The sequence below is a fragment of the Takifugu rubripes genome, chromosome 8, assembly GCF_901000725.2.
Source record: "Takifugu rubripes chromosome 8, fTakRub1.2, whole genome shotgun sequence".
Classification (NCBI taxonomy): domain Eukaryota; kingdom Metazoa; phylum Chordata; class Actinopteri; order Tetraodontiformes; family Tetraodontidae; genus Takifugu; species Takifugu rubripes.
Window position 1 is genome coordinate 5113626 of NC_042292.1, and position 19110 is coordinate 5132735.

Below are 19110 nucleotides of genomic sequence, written 5' to 3' on the forward strand. Positions count from 1 at the left end.
AAGCATGTAGAAGATGTTGATGAAAAGACCTGAAACCAGATTCAGCGGTGCTACCACTGTGTTATTGCTGCCATCTTGTGGTATAATGTTAGTAGTGCAGCAGCATCATTGGGTATTTAATAACGCTATAACAGTTAGTTTTTTTGTCAATATATGTATATATAACAACAATCTAAAATAATTGAAAAGTCTCATATCTTTCAATTATTATATAATTTTGGTTACGCAAAAGTCGCACGAGCAGCTTCCTTTTCGTCATTTCCGGCACCTTTGCGGACGTGAGCGTTTCGAGGTAAGAAAAACAACATGTCCTCTTCCTCGATGTTAAAAGATTGGCAGACTCCCTGCCTCACATATTTATAGACCATCTTTAAGTCAAAGTGATCCAAGTTAATGCGTATTTTGGGTTTGGTACGTTTCCTGTCCTAGAAAAAGGGAAAATGTAAAACCCAAGACTTGAGATAAGTGCACTAGCGTTAGCTTACGCTGACGAAAGCAACAGTCCTGTTTGTTATTTTGATCTTGGTGTTCAGTTTTTGTCACGGGTTGTATCTCTTGCAGGACAGCTGTGGTTGTCAAGTTAGTTCTTTTTTTTACATCAAAATAAAACTGACACATCTGACTTTGTTGGTTGCGACGCGTTAAAATATTGCATCATGTCCGTAAACGCATCACCACAGCTAAAAACATTAGGCCGTTCCTATATAAACCACAGTGTGGGGTATCATATATCTATGTGGGGTAGCCTATCTGACACAATGTTGTTTTAATCCAACAGGTTAAAAAGGAGGGTGACGGAACACAATGTCAAATAGCGTAAGTGATATTAGATCTGCGCAGACTTTACTGTTTCTAGGTTTTTTCCTATTAAATTCTGTTACCGATACACAAGGTAACATTCCTCTTGCTTGTGTGGATTCGTGTAGATCTCGCAGTCGAATAATACGGGTTAACTTAGACTCAACCATTGGGGAGACTGAATCAATATTTGTGTCACGGTAACGGGTGTTTTCTTTTATTTACAGGTGTTGAGTGGTCGTGGCAGGTTGATCCTCTCACAGGCAGCTTGTTATCCATCATTAGCTGCTCTCCGTGTTGGTAGAACTAGAACCTTTTCTGCTGCTAGTTCTGATGAACCTTATACCCATGTATCTCATACAGAGTCAGGTATTGGGATTTAGATCAAATTGTTTGATTTTAAAATAAGTAGTGACAGTGAAATCAAGTTGGAAAAAGGGCAAAGATGTCAGTAACATCTGCATATTTTTGTTACTTGTAGGCCCCAGGACTGTGTGGCCAGATGAAAGCATGGGCCCATTCGGACCTCAGGATCAGCGTTTCCAGTTGCCAGGAAATGTTGGTTTTGACTGCCACTTAGATGGCACAGCAGGCCAGAGGAAGTCCCAGGTCCACAGAACAGTTCCCGATGTACTTACTGCTCCAAGTAGCACAGACAGACATCAGTTCATATTGGCCCAGTTTGTTAATGAATTCCATGTAAGTATGTGTCTGAGCAGAATTAGATTTGGCATTTTACCAGACCGGCCAGTGTCCTGCCAGAATTACAACCACATTGTGATTGAATGTGTTTAATAGGGAAATCTTGATCCAATGTCTACAAGGGTCCACAAAGCTGAGCAGTATTTTAACCAAGCAGGTGCTAACTGTTCCATAAATTCCTGCCCTGAGCTGCTACGAAGAGGTTAGAGCAGTTCCTTTGCGTTATTTTCTTTTTTTAACAAAATCATCTGCTATAGTTTTCTAATGTTACAATGTTGTGTGTTTATCGTGGGTCAGATATGGAGCTGCTATTCCCCTCAGCTCCCACCAATCCCATCACAGTAGTAACAGTCACACAGAGGAGCAGCCAGTGTGGCGAAGCAGCAGAACACGACAGAGACCAGCTGCTCCAGAGGGTCAGCCACTTGTTGTCATTAATACATCTTTGACTATGTGCCGTAAAACGTGCTCATGTTGTGTGTGTTCTCCTGTTTCAGTTTGTAAATGGTGCAAAGGAAATGTGCTTCTCCCTGTGGACAGCAGGTTATTGGGCGGATTTCATCGACCCGACAACAGGAGCAGCTGTGAGTTTTCTAGCAATGACACCACAGAGCCTTTATAACCTGTAAGGAACATTTTTTTCACATTTGTTTTAAATCCTCCAACAGTTTTTTGCATCCATCTCAAGTCAAACAACACTACAAACCGAAGAGGGATTGCGACATTTGGGCTTCCACATTGAAGCGTCTGGGTCCTGCACTGTTATTCGACATATCCTTAGAGGAGCACCCTTGTTTGTGGGGACAGTTTTCACCAACGCACCTACTCACAGTGCTACCATTGCAAGACTACAAGGAGTTTCAAATGGACTTGATGATGAAGAATAGGCTTTTATTTTTATATTCTACGTTGTTGACTATAAACACTGGCCTCTATTTATGATTTAAGGAAGCTAGAATACAACGTATGGTTGTTACTGGTTTGTGGAGTTGGTCCACTGTCAGGACAGCTTTTTTTATCCTAAACTACATCCAGGGATGAAGAGATAGTTGTGTAGATCCTGTTTTTCTTGTGAAATTATATCCGGATACTAATATGTTCAGATTGAACTTGACTTGAAAGTGTCAGACCGATAACTTTTCAGGAACAAACACATGTAGTATTGTTTCATTTGTCCTGGATCTGATACATGGCTGCAGACACTGCAAGTTTAGATGCTGCTGAGCCAAATGTTTCTCACATATTCGTTTGAATAAAACACCACAGGGATGTGTCATTATTCACATCAAAACCAATCACGTTTATTTAATTTCCACATACCTTGTAGCACTTTAATTGGCTGCAGAATCTGCATTTTGCAAGAACAAAAATAATTTCTAAATGTCTGTGACATACCAGTATTATTTTAACAAGTTTTACCAAAATAAATAACCCCTCAAACCCCGTAGGCAGGAAGTCACATGACCGTTGACAATCAAATATCGCCACCTAGTGTTCGAATGTTGGTAGTGTAGATGAATGTGTGGAGAAGATGCACTTAAAGACCACAAGGGGAAGTTCGGGGTTTTGTTCTTTGTTGTCCACGCATCGGTTTTTGCGTGTTTCGCTGGAAATCCCTGAAAAATGTCACATTTTAAAATGTTACTTCAATGAGCTCAGTGGCAATGATGTAACTGTGGAAACTGTTTGATATTGTTTTGAATAGTAATAATCCTTTGGATTGGAATTATTACCAACCGAAATTCTGTTGTTATTATTATATCTAGTTTTATCAAAATTAATAAGAATTGTTTTGGGGGTTTTTTTGTGGACAAACTGGAGAATGCAAGCAGTTTGTCCTCCCTTTCACATCCATCACCATGAAGCACTTTTCTTTTAAGGTAAAATTCAAGAGATGCACAATGAAAATAATCATGAAAAAAAGAGAGTATGTATAACTTTGGTTGTGACAAGGATGATTAATCAAGAAAATAAATGTTTTAAAAATTATTTAAAAAAAATCTTATTTTCACCTTTTGATATCCATGAAATAAGAATTGAACACAATTGTGGACATTGTATTTATTATATAAAAAATGATAACAAAATTCACAAGTAAGTTAATATCAACAAAAAGGCAAATATACTGAGTATATTACACTGCATGGCGAAGCAACAACATGCTAATACTGACTGTATAAATAAATTACTAAAACTAAATATTGCCAAAAAAGGAAGACGGGATCTTTTCCATTTCAAGCACCGCTGTTGCTCCGATGGTTGCGTCATAAGTGTCTTATCAAGCTTTAGTTGCCCCTTAACCACTTCAAGCAGTGAGGAGGATGAGGAGGCTCAGAGTGACGTAGCCCTGTGCTGCGAGGTGAGACCTCCGGCCCCCGCTCACCAGAGGAGACGTCGAGGAGAAAACGGCGCTGCTCTCATTTTTCGGCACCAAAATGTTACAGATGTTCCCCTCACAGCAGGATGAGCACACCTGAGGAGCACAGAATCCTGGCTTCATCCTTAACATAGCGAAGATACCTTTTACCCAAAATGACACTAGTGTGTGTGTGTGTGTACGTACAGACGGACAGACAGACAGACATATTCTATATAGATGAAAAATATATATTTATGGAAGCTGTATATTGGCACATTGAATTACTGATAATTACATTAGTAAATAAATATTACATTAGTGTTGTTTTGTAAATGCCACCTAATATGTTGATTGGAGGGGTTCCGCCTACCTGGTGCCCACTGTCACTGACAGAAGCACAACCAGTTGAGAGACAGTTCTGCAGGGTTGCACAGCGCTTGGTTACCGACGTGCTTTCTCCGTAGTTATCCATCGTGTGGCTTGTGTAACAATATCTGGCTTCTGCAAAACAGCCCAAGACAGTTTATTACTGGCGTGTGTCAGGTCTAGAAAGATTGATCAGGCATTACTATCCTGGTCCAAGTTGGTCACAGAAAATCAGTATGCTAAAACTGAGCGACACATTCCATGTACTTAATTGTATTCAATGACTCTGAGTATCATTTACATGGACAGATACTGCCAGCACATTAGCAGAGGGAGAATAAATGGACCAGTAATAACGGTTTCAATGACTGGTATTCGCTATAACAACAGTGCAAATCAAAACCATCTGACTGGTTACCAATATTTCAGCTACCTTTTGGACAGTAAACATCTGGGGCCCAGCGGTTACACTCGTAGTTATCTGCAGCATCTTCACAGGTGAAGCACTTGAAACCACCAGGATGAGGCGTAGCTGCGAAGAACACACAGTTTTACATCCACGACATCCTGACATGTGGCCGCTGAACCTTAGAAATCTGAGCAGACGCAGCTGCGGAGGTTTTGTGCTGTTTTAATCATTAACAATTGCAATTGGTTCACTTTCAGGTCTTGTAAACCTGAAACTGTCTCAGGCCTTGATAAGATTCTTCTGTTGGCCTGAAGTGAAGTGAAGGCTGACACCACAGATGTACAGGTGAGTCCTTCTCTACCGAACATTAATGCAGCACCTTTAAAGGAGGCCAGAGCCGATAAGGTTGGCAGGTGTTCACCGGAGAACCTCCTGACATTGGCACAATCGCACCAGACATCACATGTCAGGCAAAGAGGAGACGCAGGCAATCCCAGCCGTCCAGAGGGTGATGTGCCAATTGTCTCGGTGTCACAGGAAATCTCCAGTTTCAGGAGCTTTTTTATACCTCTGCCCATATGTGATTGCCAGAGCAGCTGCTGACCCGAGTGTCTTCCCTGATATCTCAGGTAAGACAGACCCCCAGCTCACCTCCTGTTTTATAGGGGAGTACTGTAGCCACCTTTGTGCTTCTGTTTACGTGGTCTCAGGTTTCTATCTCAGCCGAAATCAAGCTCCGTGACAGCGCTGCTGGTTTTTCCAGCATCCATGTGATCAAAAACACCTCCATTTCCTGTGGATGCAGGGATCTAGCTTCCTTAAAACTAAGGTGGAATGCTATACTTTTCATAATACCCGTGATCTGCAAATCTAGACCGGTCCTGCTGATCCAGGGGCCTACTGCAGACACACAGGGCAAAATCCAGGCATAGTAGCACAAGCCTGGGAGGCAGCTGGTGTCCTGGCACTGTGGCATGTTTCATTAGTGTGACTGCTCAGCCACACTAATGTTTCCTCTGCTCCTTATTAATGTGATTACTGCTTCACCGGGGAAGTCTGGAGCCCGCAGAGGACACACTCTGGGCCTGAACCCCATTGACCAGCCTTGTAACAGATGGGCTCACATTTATTTATTTCTTTATTTTTAAATCCTCCGGAGCATCGTTGCTGAACTGCTTTGACAAAGGAGTTGCTCGCCTACAGGTTCATATCTGTGTTCAGAATCACCTGAAGTCAGCTAAAGGTCTCTGGGTCAGCAGACACACACACACACACACACACACACACACACACACTGCAGGATCAGAGACTACAATGACATTAAGAAAAAAAAAAGAAATATGTTCCTACTGGAGGGATGCAGCTTGATGATGTCCATCATGGTGAAGTCCCGTGATTGGACGGATTTTAGCACGTCTGCTATGCTGGTCATTAGCAGGACCCAGGCCACAACTGGCCAGGCCTCCATCGCTGATCCAAAGTATTTTCATGCACTTTTTTGTTGGGCTGGAGAAGATAATATAGAACACTGTAGGAGAGATTGAAAAAAACAGACCATAAATCTTAAGAGAGGGGAAATTGAATGTGGAATAATTGCCAAATACCTACAGCTTTATCATGGCATGAAAAGGGTGTGTGTGTGTGTGTGTGTGCAGTATAATTTCATAGTTGCCGCAAATGGAGAGCATAACAAATGTCAAAAAATGTTCTCCCACTGTGATCAGCTGCGTGTGCTCCTGCTGTGAGCTTGCTCCATTATTTAAAAGTCAGGGGAACCCCCACCATCCCATGCTTAATCCAAGTATATGAATAAACACATCTGTCCCAAACCTGACACCTCAGACAATACGATGAGTTATGTTTCATTTACAGGCCAATTTTGCCCTCTGGGAATTTACAGCCATTAGGCTGTGCAGGCCAAATGCTTTATTTTCTGTCACCCAATGGTTACTTCCTGGGGAACGCCGAGTCAGCAGGTGCATTGCTTTTTTGCAGGCTCCCATAAATTGAGCTTTACAACAGCAGGTAGAGGAGGAAGTGTCCCCCCTCTGGACCCTCTTTACTTCCAAATCACTTCCTTAGCTAAATAGATCCACCCCCGCATTAATAAACTATCCATTGTTGGCACTTTAGGGGAGGAAATTAAAATCAGAATCAAGCATTTTGTCCATGTGGAGCCCCATGGCTCAGACGTGGTAAATTAATGACTTTGCTTGTAACCTTATTTATAAAAAGATCTTATTGGGGATGCAAAAATTATTAATACTGACTTGGGGAAGTGTATTTTAGTTTTAGAAATGTATTTAATTGAAATTTACTAGCATAATCAGAGTTAAGGGGAAAAAGAGGATTGACTGTTCCAAAACAGAAAGGCTGGCCGGGGAATTCTGAGCCACACTGGATGTGGGTCTAAAAAACTTTAAAAGTTCAGTCTGAGGTTTCTAGACTTTATATCCTTCACATTCCATTTATGAGGCAGACTTTGTAGCCTAAGCTGCCATGGTAATCCTTTGAAATGTCTCAAGGTCAGGTGCAAATATGGCCATCGCTGTGTTTTCATTCCAGACCCAAAGGAGGTTTTAAGTCAGTCATGAACATACAGAACATACAGAAACAATAACAGTGCACAATCACAGCTGGACTATTCAGAAGCATTTAGTGTGTTTGCTTTACATATAAAACAAAAGAAATGCTAATGTGCTAAATCACATGATTAAAACCTAGTAATTACATATCAGCGTATTCTTTAATTCCTTGCAAACAATGGCCCAGAAAAATCTCCCTCGTGAGGGGAGGGTTTTCTCTGATTCACTGAGGAGTCACTGAAAGCATTACATGTAGCGTGACCTGGTTTTTGCCCCTGATCTAAGATCTGTTGGTTTATGTCACATCGGCAAAGCCTTCAGATGTCTCCAAGTCCATTTTCTCTGTTATCCCCAGGCGCTGGGCTGGCGGTGTGGTTGTAAATGCTTGTTTGTTTTGCATTATACACGCCCCAGTAAAAATGATCCATGCCATGGCTCCAGGGAAAATACCCATACTGTACTGTCCTTTCTAGAACTGCGTACTGCACTCTGGGATTAATAAAAAAAATATATATTTCAACTGACTGCATGACCAAACCCTGTGGAAAATACAAGCTAATATGTACAGGGTTTTTTTTTAGACAGATAAATATCAAATGTAAATATAAAACCAACATTAACATGATGTTAAAATATGAGATTAATTATCAAGATTTTCATTTATTCCAGCCTCATAAATATAAATACTTGACCACTTCTGTAATTTAAAGAAGCATGGGGTTTTTGGAGGTTTTTTTTTAATGTTGTCTTAATACGTAAATAGGTTTATGGTATGCAGATAACAGATCAGAAGAACTAGACCGTAAATTTCAGTCTTTGCAAGCAAATTTAATAAGACTGGGATTTACCATTCCATGGTTGTCTATTCATTAAGGGAAAAGTACTACAGTCAGCTTATAATGATGCTCCACATCCTGAAAGGAAAACTTGAGATTAGCTCTCCAACTTTGAGCTGTCCGGTAGATGCCTGGAGTAAAATGTACATTGAGTCTGAGAAGCAGGAGTGTGGGGATTAGGTACAAAGGCTCCCTGTTACAACAGGAGAGGGATGGAGAGGGTTTACATGACTCTCAGTTCAATCAGCACCGACCAGCTCCTTCGGGTCCCAGTTAAAAGGCCACGCAGGGCTGAAAGAATCTGGAGGAGAGCAGGTTTTAAATCTTTCTGTCTCCCCTGACGACTGGGGATCAAGAATGCAGATTGAGAGGGCAAGCATTGATGGTTTAGGCAGTTTCACAGTCACGGTATCATGTAACTGTATATATCCTCATTTCAGATGTAAAAATGTGATTTACTTGAGGTTTGTGAATATGTGGGTGGTGCTGTAGCATAGAAACAGCTATAAAGCAGCTTTGACGTTTGGCCCAGATATGAGATACAGAGATATCTAACATGCAGGTATCTGCAAGATTTCACTCTATAAATCAATCAAAAGTTCAGAACTTTTGCTCCCTGTGAATGTATCACCATCCCAGTCATTGAGAGGAGTACTTTCCAAGAAAGTAAAGAAAAACTGTTATCTGATTAGGACTTAAGCAGAAGAGGATCAATGATGGATCTCCTTCACTGACAGCCAGGGTTGCATGAAGGCTCTTTACAGACCCAAGCATCAAAATGCACAACATGTCAGTCTCTGCACACCTTTAGACCTCTTACTATTGCCAGTGCCATTTATTTATATTGCTGATATGGAGTCTAATCATGTTTCAGGTTGTCAGCAAGCTTCTCAGAAGTCAGTGCTGGCTGCCTTCAGGTGCTGTCAGAGATCACAGGTTCATGAATGAAGCGCTGAAGAATGACCCAAAACATCGTCAATCTTGTCGACACGAGCCAAAACGACAGCCAGAGTTTCTGTTTTTTACTTGTTTCAGTTCATTTGTGCATCTGGCCTCACGCTGCTTCTACAGCTTCATTAAGATCAATCCAATGCACAAAAGTGTAGGCCATAAAAACCACAGTATATGGAGACAGGATCACTGGTGGGCTGGAAAACAGAAAGAAACGACAAACATCCTGAGGCTGATGAACCTCAAACGGATTCTTTCACATATAAACACGCTGCAATCTGCAGAGTCAGCAATATTCAGCTACACTTTAGACTGGACAAGGTCAGATGTTGAAGATTATAAGTGTAAGTGTAAAATCTGAATTTGTATTTTCAATTAAAACAGCCATGGACATTTTAAAACTCGAGCTTTAGGTCATAGGGCTTGCCTTTGAAGAGCAGCCATCAATCAGAAACTTGGATCTAACATAGGACAGCTTAAAATTCTGTCATTATCCTGCTAATGTTTTTTTTTCTTACAGAGATGCATGAGTGCAGCAGCGGCATTACTGCGAGAGTGTGGCTGAATTCTTGAGTCTGAAGCTGTTTAACACCTCAGTAGTGACTGATTCACCATGTTACACTGTTCTCTAGCTTAAGTATGAAATGTCTTTAGGTGTTAACAAGTGCCGAATCCAGGACACCAGCACATGTCAGAAGTATGCCTCCTTTATAAGGTCCTTTGTGGCTTGGCTTCGCAGTAAAAATGCCTGACATGCTGTTTTTATATGGTCACAGGAGACATGTGGCTCTGATCTTCACTGTACGGATTTATTTTTTTGGTAACTTTAAACCAAACTCCAATTTTAATTCCTATTGTTTGTATTGTTTTCTCTTAAATGTGAAACGTCACACTCGTGATCAACACTTAGTTTAAATGTAAAGCGATGCAAAGACCAAAATGGGCTACAGTTACAGCAGAAACAGGCTGCGTACAATATTTATGATATATATAGAATCAAATCTGTGCGTTCATTAAAACGGCATCTATAATTCAAAACCCCGTTTATGCAACTGCGTGAGAGCGCATCCTCCGACACAAAACCACGGAAAAGAGACTTGTAGAAAATAAAATAGATTTGATTCATGCTACACAGTTCTTGACAAAGGGCAATAATTAAATGTATCTTTTCAATTCATCTTAAACTGACACTGGAGCGGCTCAATTACGCGTGTGCGTAAACTGCGCAATTACTTCAAATAATCACGACATTGTATGTGTGCATATTCCATAAAAATACAACTTACCGGCTTTATTTTGTTGACCAGCCCGCAGAAGTCTTTCGGTTTGATAGAAATAGGACTGAAATACGCCGTTCACTGAAACTGGTGTAGGAGGGGGCTCGGCGTCACTGAGCGTCACTACTACCAATCAGCGAAGCCGCAGCTGGACCCGTTCCGAGATCTGGTTTTGGTTCCTGCATAAACTGGGGAACCCATTAAGAGGTATTATCATGCTAATGCAGTCATGTCATTGATTCAATTACTCACGTAAATATTAGATTTATTACGAATGTACTGATAAATCAGGAGCCGCTGTTTTATTTGGCGTTTTTTTTGTGTGACTCTACTTTAACAGCAGGTTTGCATTACCATATAAAAACCTCAAAGACAAAAATCACCAAACACATTTGTTTTATTGGCATATTACCACAAGATAAATGATCCAGGTCACTACTGAACAATTTAGGATAATCAGGATTTATTTTTTTTTATTTTTTTACATAATACACATTATGATTTACTCCGAATGTTTCAACCCAAAAGTAGGAGTTCCTAAAATGCTCTACTTCATTGAAAAGCACGTTGATAGTGATGATTTGAACCTCGGTTCATGGAGGTGATGTGCTGCTACTGCCATGCTGCTACTGTTGCTGATTTCACTACATACTGCAGGAAAAATGATCCAAAATGATCCAGCATAGTTTTCATTAACTCCAGGATTTGTGTCTCCTGTGTAAAAACGAGTGCTTCAAGGCACCAGATCAAAATAGATCAAAGACGAAACCTTCTCTGCTCTATAATGAGCACTAATTACTTTTCTGCAAGCAAATTATAATAATATATTGCAAAACTGTGCATGCATATGTGCATAATTTCAGAAAAACAGATGCCACAGGCACGCTCATACTTACGATTTTTCACTAACAGACAGCAGCAGCCCTCTGACCTGTGTGGTCATTGGATCCCTGACAGAAAACCAAAGCAAGAAGCCAGCAGTCCTGCAGGCACTTCTCAAGTACAGGAATTTAGGTGTGCCTGTGGGGAGAACATGCAGGCAGATGTGCCTTAAAATCTGCACAGATGGCTGGTCCGTCATGGTAGATGGTTTCAGCGGCATCCAGGATCATGCCCTCAGATCAGATGTCAAAAAACAACAGTGAAAAACAAGAAATGTATAAGCTGGTGTTCATAAGACATGAGTGGGCGGCTGTAGGATCTGATCATGTGTGATCTAGGTGGGTAAAAACATATATCGCAAAGCAAGATCATAACACTCCTGTTTTTGCTGAAACTGCATCTTTGGTGAACAAAAAGGTGTCAACCTGACTTGACAGGTTGCATTTTGTAAAAATAATCTCCTGTGTATGTGAAAATGATGAATGCTTTCATTGCATAAAATCCTAATCTTAAAAAGGTAAATCATGAATTCATCATAAATTGAGCATAAATGGGCTCAACTACTACCAAGCCAGTCAGAGCTGAAGAAGCCTCATAAATGACAGGCAAAACTTCTTCCAGTTCCTTTTAGCAATTCAGCTGACTCTTCCCTAGACCTTGAAAAATGATATGACCTATAAGAACCTATATGAACTCTCTTCAGACAGATGTTACATCTCTTTAACACATCAGAGTGCATATTTTACAACCAATTATTTCCTGTTACACACCAGAATCTTAAATACACCATATATTTTTGCCCTTTCATCAGTGAAATATTTTCCATCCATCCATCATCCTCTACCACTTATCCGAGGTCGGGTCGCGGGGGCAGCAGCCTAAGCAGAGAGGCCCAGACTTCCCTCTCCCCAGCTACTTCTTCCAGCTCATCCGGAGGGATCCCCAGGCGTTCCCAGACCAGTCGAGAGACATAGTCTCTCCAACGTGTCCTGGGTCTTCCTGGGGGTCTCCTACCGGAGGGACATGCCCTGAACACCTCACCAGGGAGGCGCCCAGGGGGCATCCTGACCCAAGCCACCTCATCTGGCTCCTCTCAACGCGGAGGAGCACCGGCTCTACTACGAGCTCCTCCTGGATGGCAGAGCTTCTCGCCCTATCTCATCCTGATTTAAATTTTCTAGTATTGTCGCTAAAGGTATTAATCAGACACCAAAAATAGTCAGAAAAAAATAAGAAACACCATAAGATTAAATATATATGCTATTGTGTGCAAAAAGGTTTACAAATGGTGGTAATTTTGTGTCTGAGGTGGTGCCCTGAGGTGCAGAGATTTTCTGTTCACGCCCCTGTTCGCCTCTTAATAAAGTTGCGCGCGCAGCCGCCGCCATCTTGGAATTCCGGAGGTGTGTTGCGTTTGTGTTGTGTGTTGAGTAATCTTCTCCGCAGAGCTGTTTAATTCACGCACTGTCCCGCAAACTACGTTATATCAACATGGATAGCCGAAACACGCAGCAAACGACCGAGCTAAGCGACAATTCGCCGCAGCCGGAAAACCACGGGACGGAATCCCCCTCCGCGGAGCAAACAGCGGCAAACAAAGACAGCTCGGAACCGACGCCGCAACAGTCCCCCAGGTCTGAGGACGGAGACGGAGCCGAGGAAGAGCCCCGCAGGTCCCCCGTAGAGATGACTCTGGATATTAATAACTTTCGCAAGGCCGGTGAGAAGACCTTCACCCTGCGTTCTCGACTGTTTGTCGGAAATCTCCCGCTGGACATGACGGACGAGGAGTTCAAACACATGTTCGCGAAATATGGAAACGTCAATGAGGTGTTTGTCAACAGAGAGCGCGGATTTGGCTTCATTCGGCTGGTGAGTTGCAAGTACTTCTTGTTTTACCCCGTACTGGCGCGAGTAGTTCGTTCAAAGCGTATTCTAAAAAGTGGAAACGTAAGCCGCTACTAGCTGCTATTCGGTTTGGGCATTTAATGAAGACGACGTCACGTCTCGTTCATTCATTCTTGCTCCAGATGTTTTTGTTTAGCGGGTGAAAGTTGGTGCAAATGAGTCCAGTTTCACTTGAGGTTCTCCATTCCGTCCTTATGTCGTTGTTTGTTTTTTTGCAGGAAACTAGGACGCTTGCAGAGATTGCAAAAGCCGAGTTGGACGGGACGGTGATGAACAACCGACCGATCCGAATCCGCTTTCCTGTCCACGGCGCTGCGCTCACAGTGCGCAACCTGCTGCCCGCGGTCACCAATGAGCTGCTGGAGCAGGTGAGCTGGTCCGGCCACTTCCCACCCATCTACCAGAACCATGCATCTTGTTTTACCTGACTTCTGCTGTGGCGTCTTCTTTCACCAGGCCTTTTCCCAGTTTGGACCAGTTGAACGGGCTATTGTGGTGACGGATGATCAAGGTTGTCCCACCGGGAAAGGAATCGTGGAATTCGCAAACAAAGGTGCTGCCCGAAAAGCCCTGGAGTGTTGCACCGAGGGAGCTCTGCTGCTGACCACGTAAGGAGGAGTACTAATTGGAGTAAAGTCCTTGTTTAGAATCAGAATCAGAATCAGAAGAAGGTTTATTGCCATTGTTCATGTGATACACAGTATTACACAAACTAGGAATTTGTCATGGTGTGCCGCTGCGACATTCAACATAACACTAGACATCAACACCACACTAGAATAAGATAAATAAAATAAAATAAGACTTATATACAGTATATACAGTATATACATTTATGTGGCTGATTGTCAAACTTGGTTATAGTGGAATCAAATGACACCTTGTGGGACTCAGTTGTGCTCCTTTGCCTTCATCCGAAGAATAATCTCTTCTCGTAATTTATATCTAATTCACTGGTATTGGTCTGTACATTTACCACACAGCTGTGTTAAACTAGCCCATCAGCGCTCCGTTGTTAATCAAACCAAATATTTTAATTCCAGGACACCTTGTCCGGCCATTGTGGAGCCCTTGGAACACTTTGATGAGGAGGATGGAATGCCTGAAAAGCTAGTGCCAAAGATTCCAAAGTATTATAAGTAAGTGTCCATTTGGCACCCGTGCTTGTTTTCGTGGTTGTTTGTATCCTCATGTGTTGCTCCTTTCTCTAGGGAGAGAGAACAAAAGCCACATTTTTCTCAGCCGGGAACGTTTGAGTTTGAATACGTGTCTCGCTGGAAGGCTCTTCACGAGCTGGACAAACAGCAAAGGCAGCTCGTGGAAAAGAGCATCAGGGAAGCCAAAGAGAAGCTGGAGGCTGAGCTGGAGTCAGCCAAGAACGAACATCAGCTCATGTTAATGACACAAGGTGACCCTGTGTTTTTATACTTTGCTCCCTTTCAACATATCTCCACCAGCCTCTTGTCCCTATATGTGAGCATTTAAAGCTGATTAGAACCACCAATTTTACCTGCTGCTTAGATTACTTGTTGATTAATGCTTGTGTCACTTCTGGTAGATCTAATGAGACGCCAGGAGGAGCTGAGGAGACTGGAGGAGCTCCGCAACCAGGAGCTGGTGAGACGGAAGCAGATAGAGATGAGGTGTGTTTCCACTTATGAGTGCCTTTTAAAGGGAGCACTTGGTTCCAGCTATCTGTGTGTAATTCTGTTTATCCTAACTTAGACATGAAGAAGAGAGGCGGAGGAGAGAGGAGGAGATGAGGCACAGAGAGCAGGAGGACCTGCGGCGCCATCCAGACGGCTTCAAACCAAACTACATGGACAATGTGAGTACAGCTGGAATAGATAGAATAGAATATTCAACGTGGTCAGACAGATGTTTGCACGACATTTTGAGCCTCCTGGCTGAAACCTACACAGACACGGGGATGCTAGCATACCAACTCAACGCAGAAGGGCCCGTTGTGACTGGGGATGGAACCTACAACCTAACCATGATCAAAGTACCTGTTCATATCTGAATTCTCTGGATAATCTGATTGGCGGAAGCCCACAAAAAATCTTCTACTGTATTTGATATCATGCTGAGCACTGCACTGTGTTCAGATAGTTCATAATATCAAATCAAGATAGTGTAGAGAGTGATGGTTGAGAGACCTGCTGTTTTCCATCAGCAGGTCGAACTCACTGAACTCTCCTGGGTAATCTGGTTCCTGCAGGGTTCAGCCATACACAGATCATCTGCATTCGTTGTTGTCTTCCCTATTTGCATTGTAACGTTCACAGTTGAAATATTTTGAAATGTCAACCCAGTAATCCTAAATGATCAATAGTTTGAGTGGAGATCTTTTGCCTGCACACCCAACATTTCAGCTTTGCTTTGTTTTTTCACTTATTTATTACAAGGCTGCTATTATGTCCCTTTATGTGTTGTGGCTACTTTCTCAATACAGCTTGATTCAGTGTTCTGTTGTGTTTAGCAGAAGAAATGACAGCGATTATTGAGAAATGCTTCCTTCTTTCATGCCGCATCTTCTTTTTTATTTTTCCTGCCGGGTAGTTGGTGAATATAAATTCCTGCTGCCCTCTAGTGTTCAAATCTTCTTGCTGGGTAGTGAACTCATTTCAAATTGACTAAATGTATCCTTTTAAGCATGCAGGAAAGTGTTGAGAGAGACCCGTCTGACCTCATATAAATGAGCATTTCTAATGTTTGGCATGTGTTGACTAAAATCTGCTGCATTACTGTATTTTGTGCTGAGGTGATAAAGGTGACGTGGCTGCGTGAATAAGTGAGGTTTTGACATGTGAAGACTTTTGCCAATGATTGAACAGATCATTCAGCATCTGCCTGATGGGATCCTGTTGAGACATTTTCCCTGAAGCTATCATTATGGGGTGTACTTTGATCATTTCTCTACTGAGCTGAAAGCAATTCATTGGTTCAATTTTTGCAGAAAGAACAGGAGATGAGAGTGGGTGATCTGGGCCTTCGTGGAGCCATTAACATCGGAGGTATGGGCATCTTTTTAATGACTGGTGTAAATATAGATTTAATATATTTAATTAACTAAGCCTGCAAAAACAAGACTGGCAAACAAACCATAATACCATCTTGTTGTATAGACGGCTATAACCAGGCCTCTCCGGGGCCCGGTGGTAGCCAAGGACAAATGATGGGCATCAGCGGAGGGCGAGGACCCACTGGTCCCGAGGGAACAACCAATATGGGCACACCGCTGTTGTCGGACAATGGAAGCATGGTAACGTATCAGAAAATAATTGGCTATTGAAGATATCATTTCTAAATTACCATGACTAAAATGAAAGGTGAATTTTCTTTTGTCAGTGGATTAAAAGCATGGATCTGCCATGCTTTCAAAAAAAAAAATTTGTCTTATTTTAAAAATGGCTAATGGGTTAAAATCAAGCTCTCATCAGAGATCTGTAGATGTCACTAAGCCATATTCCTTTTTCCCCCCCTTCCTTCTTCTTTACTCTTGGATTGCCTCTCTTGGAACAACCTAATCCCTGCCTGGTGAACTTTGAACACACACTGCATGTGGGCACCTTGAACTTGCCTCTAATGTCACACATCCTCCCGTGCTTTTACTTGAAATTGTGATTTTAATTTCCCAACCCTACAATCCCCCCCCCCCCCCCCCCCCCGAAACAGCAGCGAAATGAAAGATACACACAAGCTGGATTGATGCAGGGTCGACCAGATGTCGAGTCCCCAAAGCAGCAGCAGCAGCAGCCGCCGCCACTATTAGGGCCTCACGTTGGACCACCCCCAGGATTTGGCAGGGGAAATCAAGTAGGGGGGGTCTTTGAAGGGCCTAATAGCAAACGTTGTAGGTACTGATGACAGTCTTGTGCTTCTCCATTATTATCTATCGTTACTTTCTTTTGTTTAGTCTGTTTCTCTCCACGGGCTCTGGATATGGCTTTTGTAAATAAATATTTTTAAGCAATGTAAGTTAAGGGAGGATGAGGATGTAGTTGAAAAGACTAAAGTATTTTGAATTAATGCTTTTTTACGTGTTTTATGTTGAATGCATTGGTTTTTACTTTTGTGTACTGAAGAATTTTGATGTGTGAATGATGCTGGACACGTTTTGTGTTTGGACAACCTTGCAGCTGCTGTGGCTGGACTATTCACGCTGCTGAGTACTTTAATACACATGAATTAGATTTGATATTTATTGATCTGTAGCGCTAAAATGTTTTATGTGATGATGACCAAACTGAATTGCTGTGTACTCAGGTCTTCTTTTTAGTCTTTTTTTAAAATGTTTCACTTCTAAAACATGGGTATGTGTATTCCTGCAGCTTTTGTACTCCTCATAATAAACCAAATCCCAACTGTCACATTTAAAATACTCAGATATTTACCACTTGTTACATTGGGTTTCATGGCGTTTACACACCATTTGCTCTTTAACACGCGCAAACATTTATGTGAGCCAGTTTGGAAAAGCATTTATTTATTTACCAGTGTAACCACATTTGCTGCCTTCTATGGCCTTTCTTTGAATCTGGGAATTCTATCATCTGGTTGTCATGGACACTGAAGAATGTAAACAGGTAAATACATTCACTTGTCTCAGCTTTGTACTGCACATTTAACTGCCGTGAAACGTCAGTAGTTTTTGAGAAACTGCAGTGACTAGAAATAAATGTTATCTCTGATTTATTAAAAATGTCACTTTGGTTATTTTTTTTTTGTCAAATGTTAGTTTAAGATATTTTTCATTGTCTTTCATAGGTTGTTTGACTATTGCCTCCGGTAAGAGAACAGTTAGAACCCACACTCTCAAATATACACAGGATTTAAGTCAATAGGAGGATGTGCACTTTGATCACATCTTTTTCTTCAGTTCAGTTCTGTAATACATAAAATTAAATCAGACATGAAACTGGGATTTATCGCTCTTCTTTTGGGTAAGACTACGTTAATGCACATTTGTTTGCTAAGCTTCAGTCTCATCCCTGTGTGACAATGATGCGAGGCGTCCCCATGCGATGTCGCAACTCACTGCTTTGCAAATCACAAATCCAAACTCTGGCTGACATGGAACCATCCATATGTGGACGTCAGCCCTATGAATCATTGTGCTCTTTGACTTCACATTTATTTAAATTGTTTGTATCATTATCAAATAAAGAACGCTGGAAAAACAAACCTGGTCTTTGACCTGTTGAGGGTTCCGTTGACCCCTCGGTGCCAGTGATCTGCTATTGCAAGTGCAAGTGTTTCTGTTATACCCTTGATATTTGTTTTAATCATTTGATCTTTTGACCTTTCAGACCCTTTGACAGACCCCCTTTCAGACCCAGTCCCTGAATATTACACTTCCCTCATCACAGTTCTGAAGCACGCGCCTGTTTTTGGGTTGCATGTTTGTCACAGAAAAGTTTGGAGCAGTGAAGATGGACCAGTTGCTTTTTTGTGCCAGGCCCAAGGCTGTTCATTATCAACACAGGGGAAGGTAATCATCCATGTGATCCACTTTTAACGGGACTGATTGCGGCCAATTTGGGGATTGAACACTGTCTGTCTCCAATTTCTGGCCTGGTTTATCTTTAGCCCAGTTTTTGTCCCACTTCTGCTTCTAGAAGAACAAGTCATTTGGGGGCAATTGTTATTGTTTTGCTAATGAAAATGTGGCAGTGAGCTTGGGACTGCCTGCGTCCACGTGGGTGTATATTTGTATGACATTTGAGCACTTTAGGACTTAAAATGATAAAATTTTCTGCCTGACTTAAGCTTTGAATGTGCCCTACATTCCTACCTTATGACCCAGATTTTACTATTTATTCCTTGTTTTTCCCAGAGACATAAAAATCTAAAAATGTAAGATTGCCGAGAGGCACCAAGTTGGCAGTGAGCATCACCTCAGTGTTGAGTCTGAACTTTCTGCGTTTTTCTTAATGTCTTCAGAATACTTTCACGCTTATGTTCTGATCTCCTGTCACACAATGTACATAAATAATGTATTTGAAACCATCCCCAAAAGCAAAAATGGTCTCCC

The 19110-nt window shown here is 41.9% G+C and overlaps 3 protein-coding genes across 5 annotated transcripts; 2 read left to right on the forward strand and 1 right to left on the reverse strand.

Moving 5' to 3' along the window:
• The first annotated feature begins 252 nt into the window (after positions 1-252).
• Positions 253-3489, forward strand: mmadhca (metabolism of cobalamin associated Da). Of its 2 annotated transcripts, none has more exons than XM_011606162.2 (8): positions 253-292; positions 779-816; positions 1026-1167; positions 1280-1497; positions 1597-1702; positions 1798-1916; positions 1998-2084; positions 2169-3489. In XM_011606162.2, the coding sequence occupies exons 2-8, from the start codon at positions 805-807 to the stop codon at positions 2385-2387; spliced, it is 903 nt and encodes a 300-aa protein (XP_011604464.2). In that variant the 5' UTR covers positions 253-292; positions 779-804; the 3' UTR covers positions 2388-3489. The 2 variants fall into 2 exon arrangements, with proteins under 2 accessions (XP_011604464.2, XP_011604465.2); XM_011606163.2 differs by lacking the exon at positions 253-292 and adding an exon at positions 437-579.
• A 59-nt stretch (positions 3490-3548) lies between these two features.
• On the reverse strand, positions 3549-10431 carry lypd6 (LY6/PLAUR domain containing 6). Its single transcript, XM_003966490.3, has 5 exons — positions 10293-10431; positions 5985-6162; positions 4659-4757; positions 4230-4360; positions 3549-3973 (listed from the first exon to the last, which is right to left on the reverse strand). The coding sequence occupies exons 2-5, from the start codon at positions 6100-6102 to the stop codon at positions 3806-3808; spliced, it is 516 nt and encodes a 171-aa protein (XP_003966539.2). The 5' UTR covers positions 6103-6162; positions 10293-10431; the 3' UTR covers positions 3549-3805.
• Positions 10432-12526: 2095 nt separating this feature from the next.
• pspc1 (paraspeckle component 1) lies at positions 12527-18256 on the forward strand. Of its 2 annotated transcripts, none has more exons than XM_011606159.2 (10): positions 12527-13037; positions 13292-13441; positions 13530-13681; positions 14117-14212; positions 14285-14481; positions 14632-14716; positions 14799-14901; positions 16033-16090; positions 16202-16338; positions 16752-18256. In XM_011606159.2, the coding sequence occupies exons 1-10, from the start codon at positions 12657-12659 to the stop codon at positions 16938-16940; spliced, it is 1548 nt and encodes a 515-aa protein (XP_011604461.1). In that variant the 5' UTR covers positions 12527-12656; the 3' UTR covers positions 16941-18256. The 2 variants fall into 2 exon arrangements, with proteins under 2 accessions (XP_011604461.1, XP_003966510.2); XM_003966461.3 differs by having other exon boundaries at positions 16755-18256.
• The last annotated feature ends 854 nt before the right edge of the window (positions 18257-19110 follow it).

What these genes read in the sequence shown, in the direction of transcription:
- mmadhca (XM_011606162.2), top strand. An exon ending in GAGACCAGCTGCTCCAGAGG is followed by an intron (nt 1,917 to 1,997) that starts GTCAGCCACTTG and finishes CTCCTGTTTCAG; the next exon opens with TTTGTAAATGGTGCAAAGGA. An exon ending in ACCCGACAACAGGAGCAGCT is followed by an intron (nt 2,085 to 2,168) that starts GTGAGTTTTCTA and finishes ATCCTCCAACAG; the next exon opens with TTTTTTGCATCCATCTCAAG.
- pspc1 (XM_011606159.2), top strand. Translation starts at nt 12,657, where the DNA reads ATGGATAGCCGAAACACGCAGCAAACGACCGAGCTAAGCGACAATTCG. An exon ending in GGAGCTCTGCTGCTGACCAC is followed by an intron (nt 13,682 to 14,116) that starts GTAAGGAGGAGT and finishes TTTTAATTCCAG; the next exon opens with GACACCTTGTCCGGCCATTG. An exon ending in TGGAGCCATTAACATCGGAG is followed by an intron (nt 16,091 to 16,201) that starts GTATGGGCATCT and finishes CTTGTTGTATAG; the next exon opens with ACGGCTATAACCAGGCCTCT.
- lypd6 (XM_003966490.3), bottom strand. Translation starts at nt 6,102, where the DNA reads ATGGAGGCCTGGCCAGTTGTGGCCTGGGTCCTGCTAATGACCAGCATA. An exon ending in CATCAAGCTGCATCCCTCCA is followed by an intron (nt 4,758 to 5,984) that starts GTAGGAACATAT and finishes TGTTCTTCGCAG; the next exon opens with CTACGCCTCATCCTGGTGGT. An exon ending in TCAGTGACAGTGGGCACCAG is followed by an intron (nt 3,974 to 4,229) that starts GTAGGCGGAACC and finishes TGTGCTCCTCAG; the next exon opens with GTGTGCTCATCCTGCTGTGA.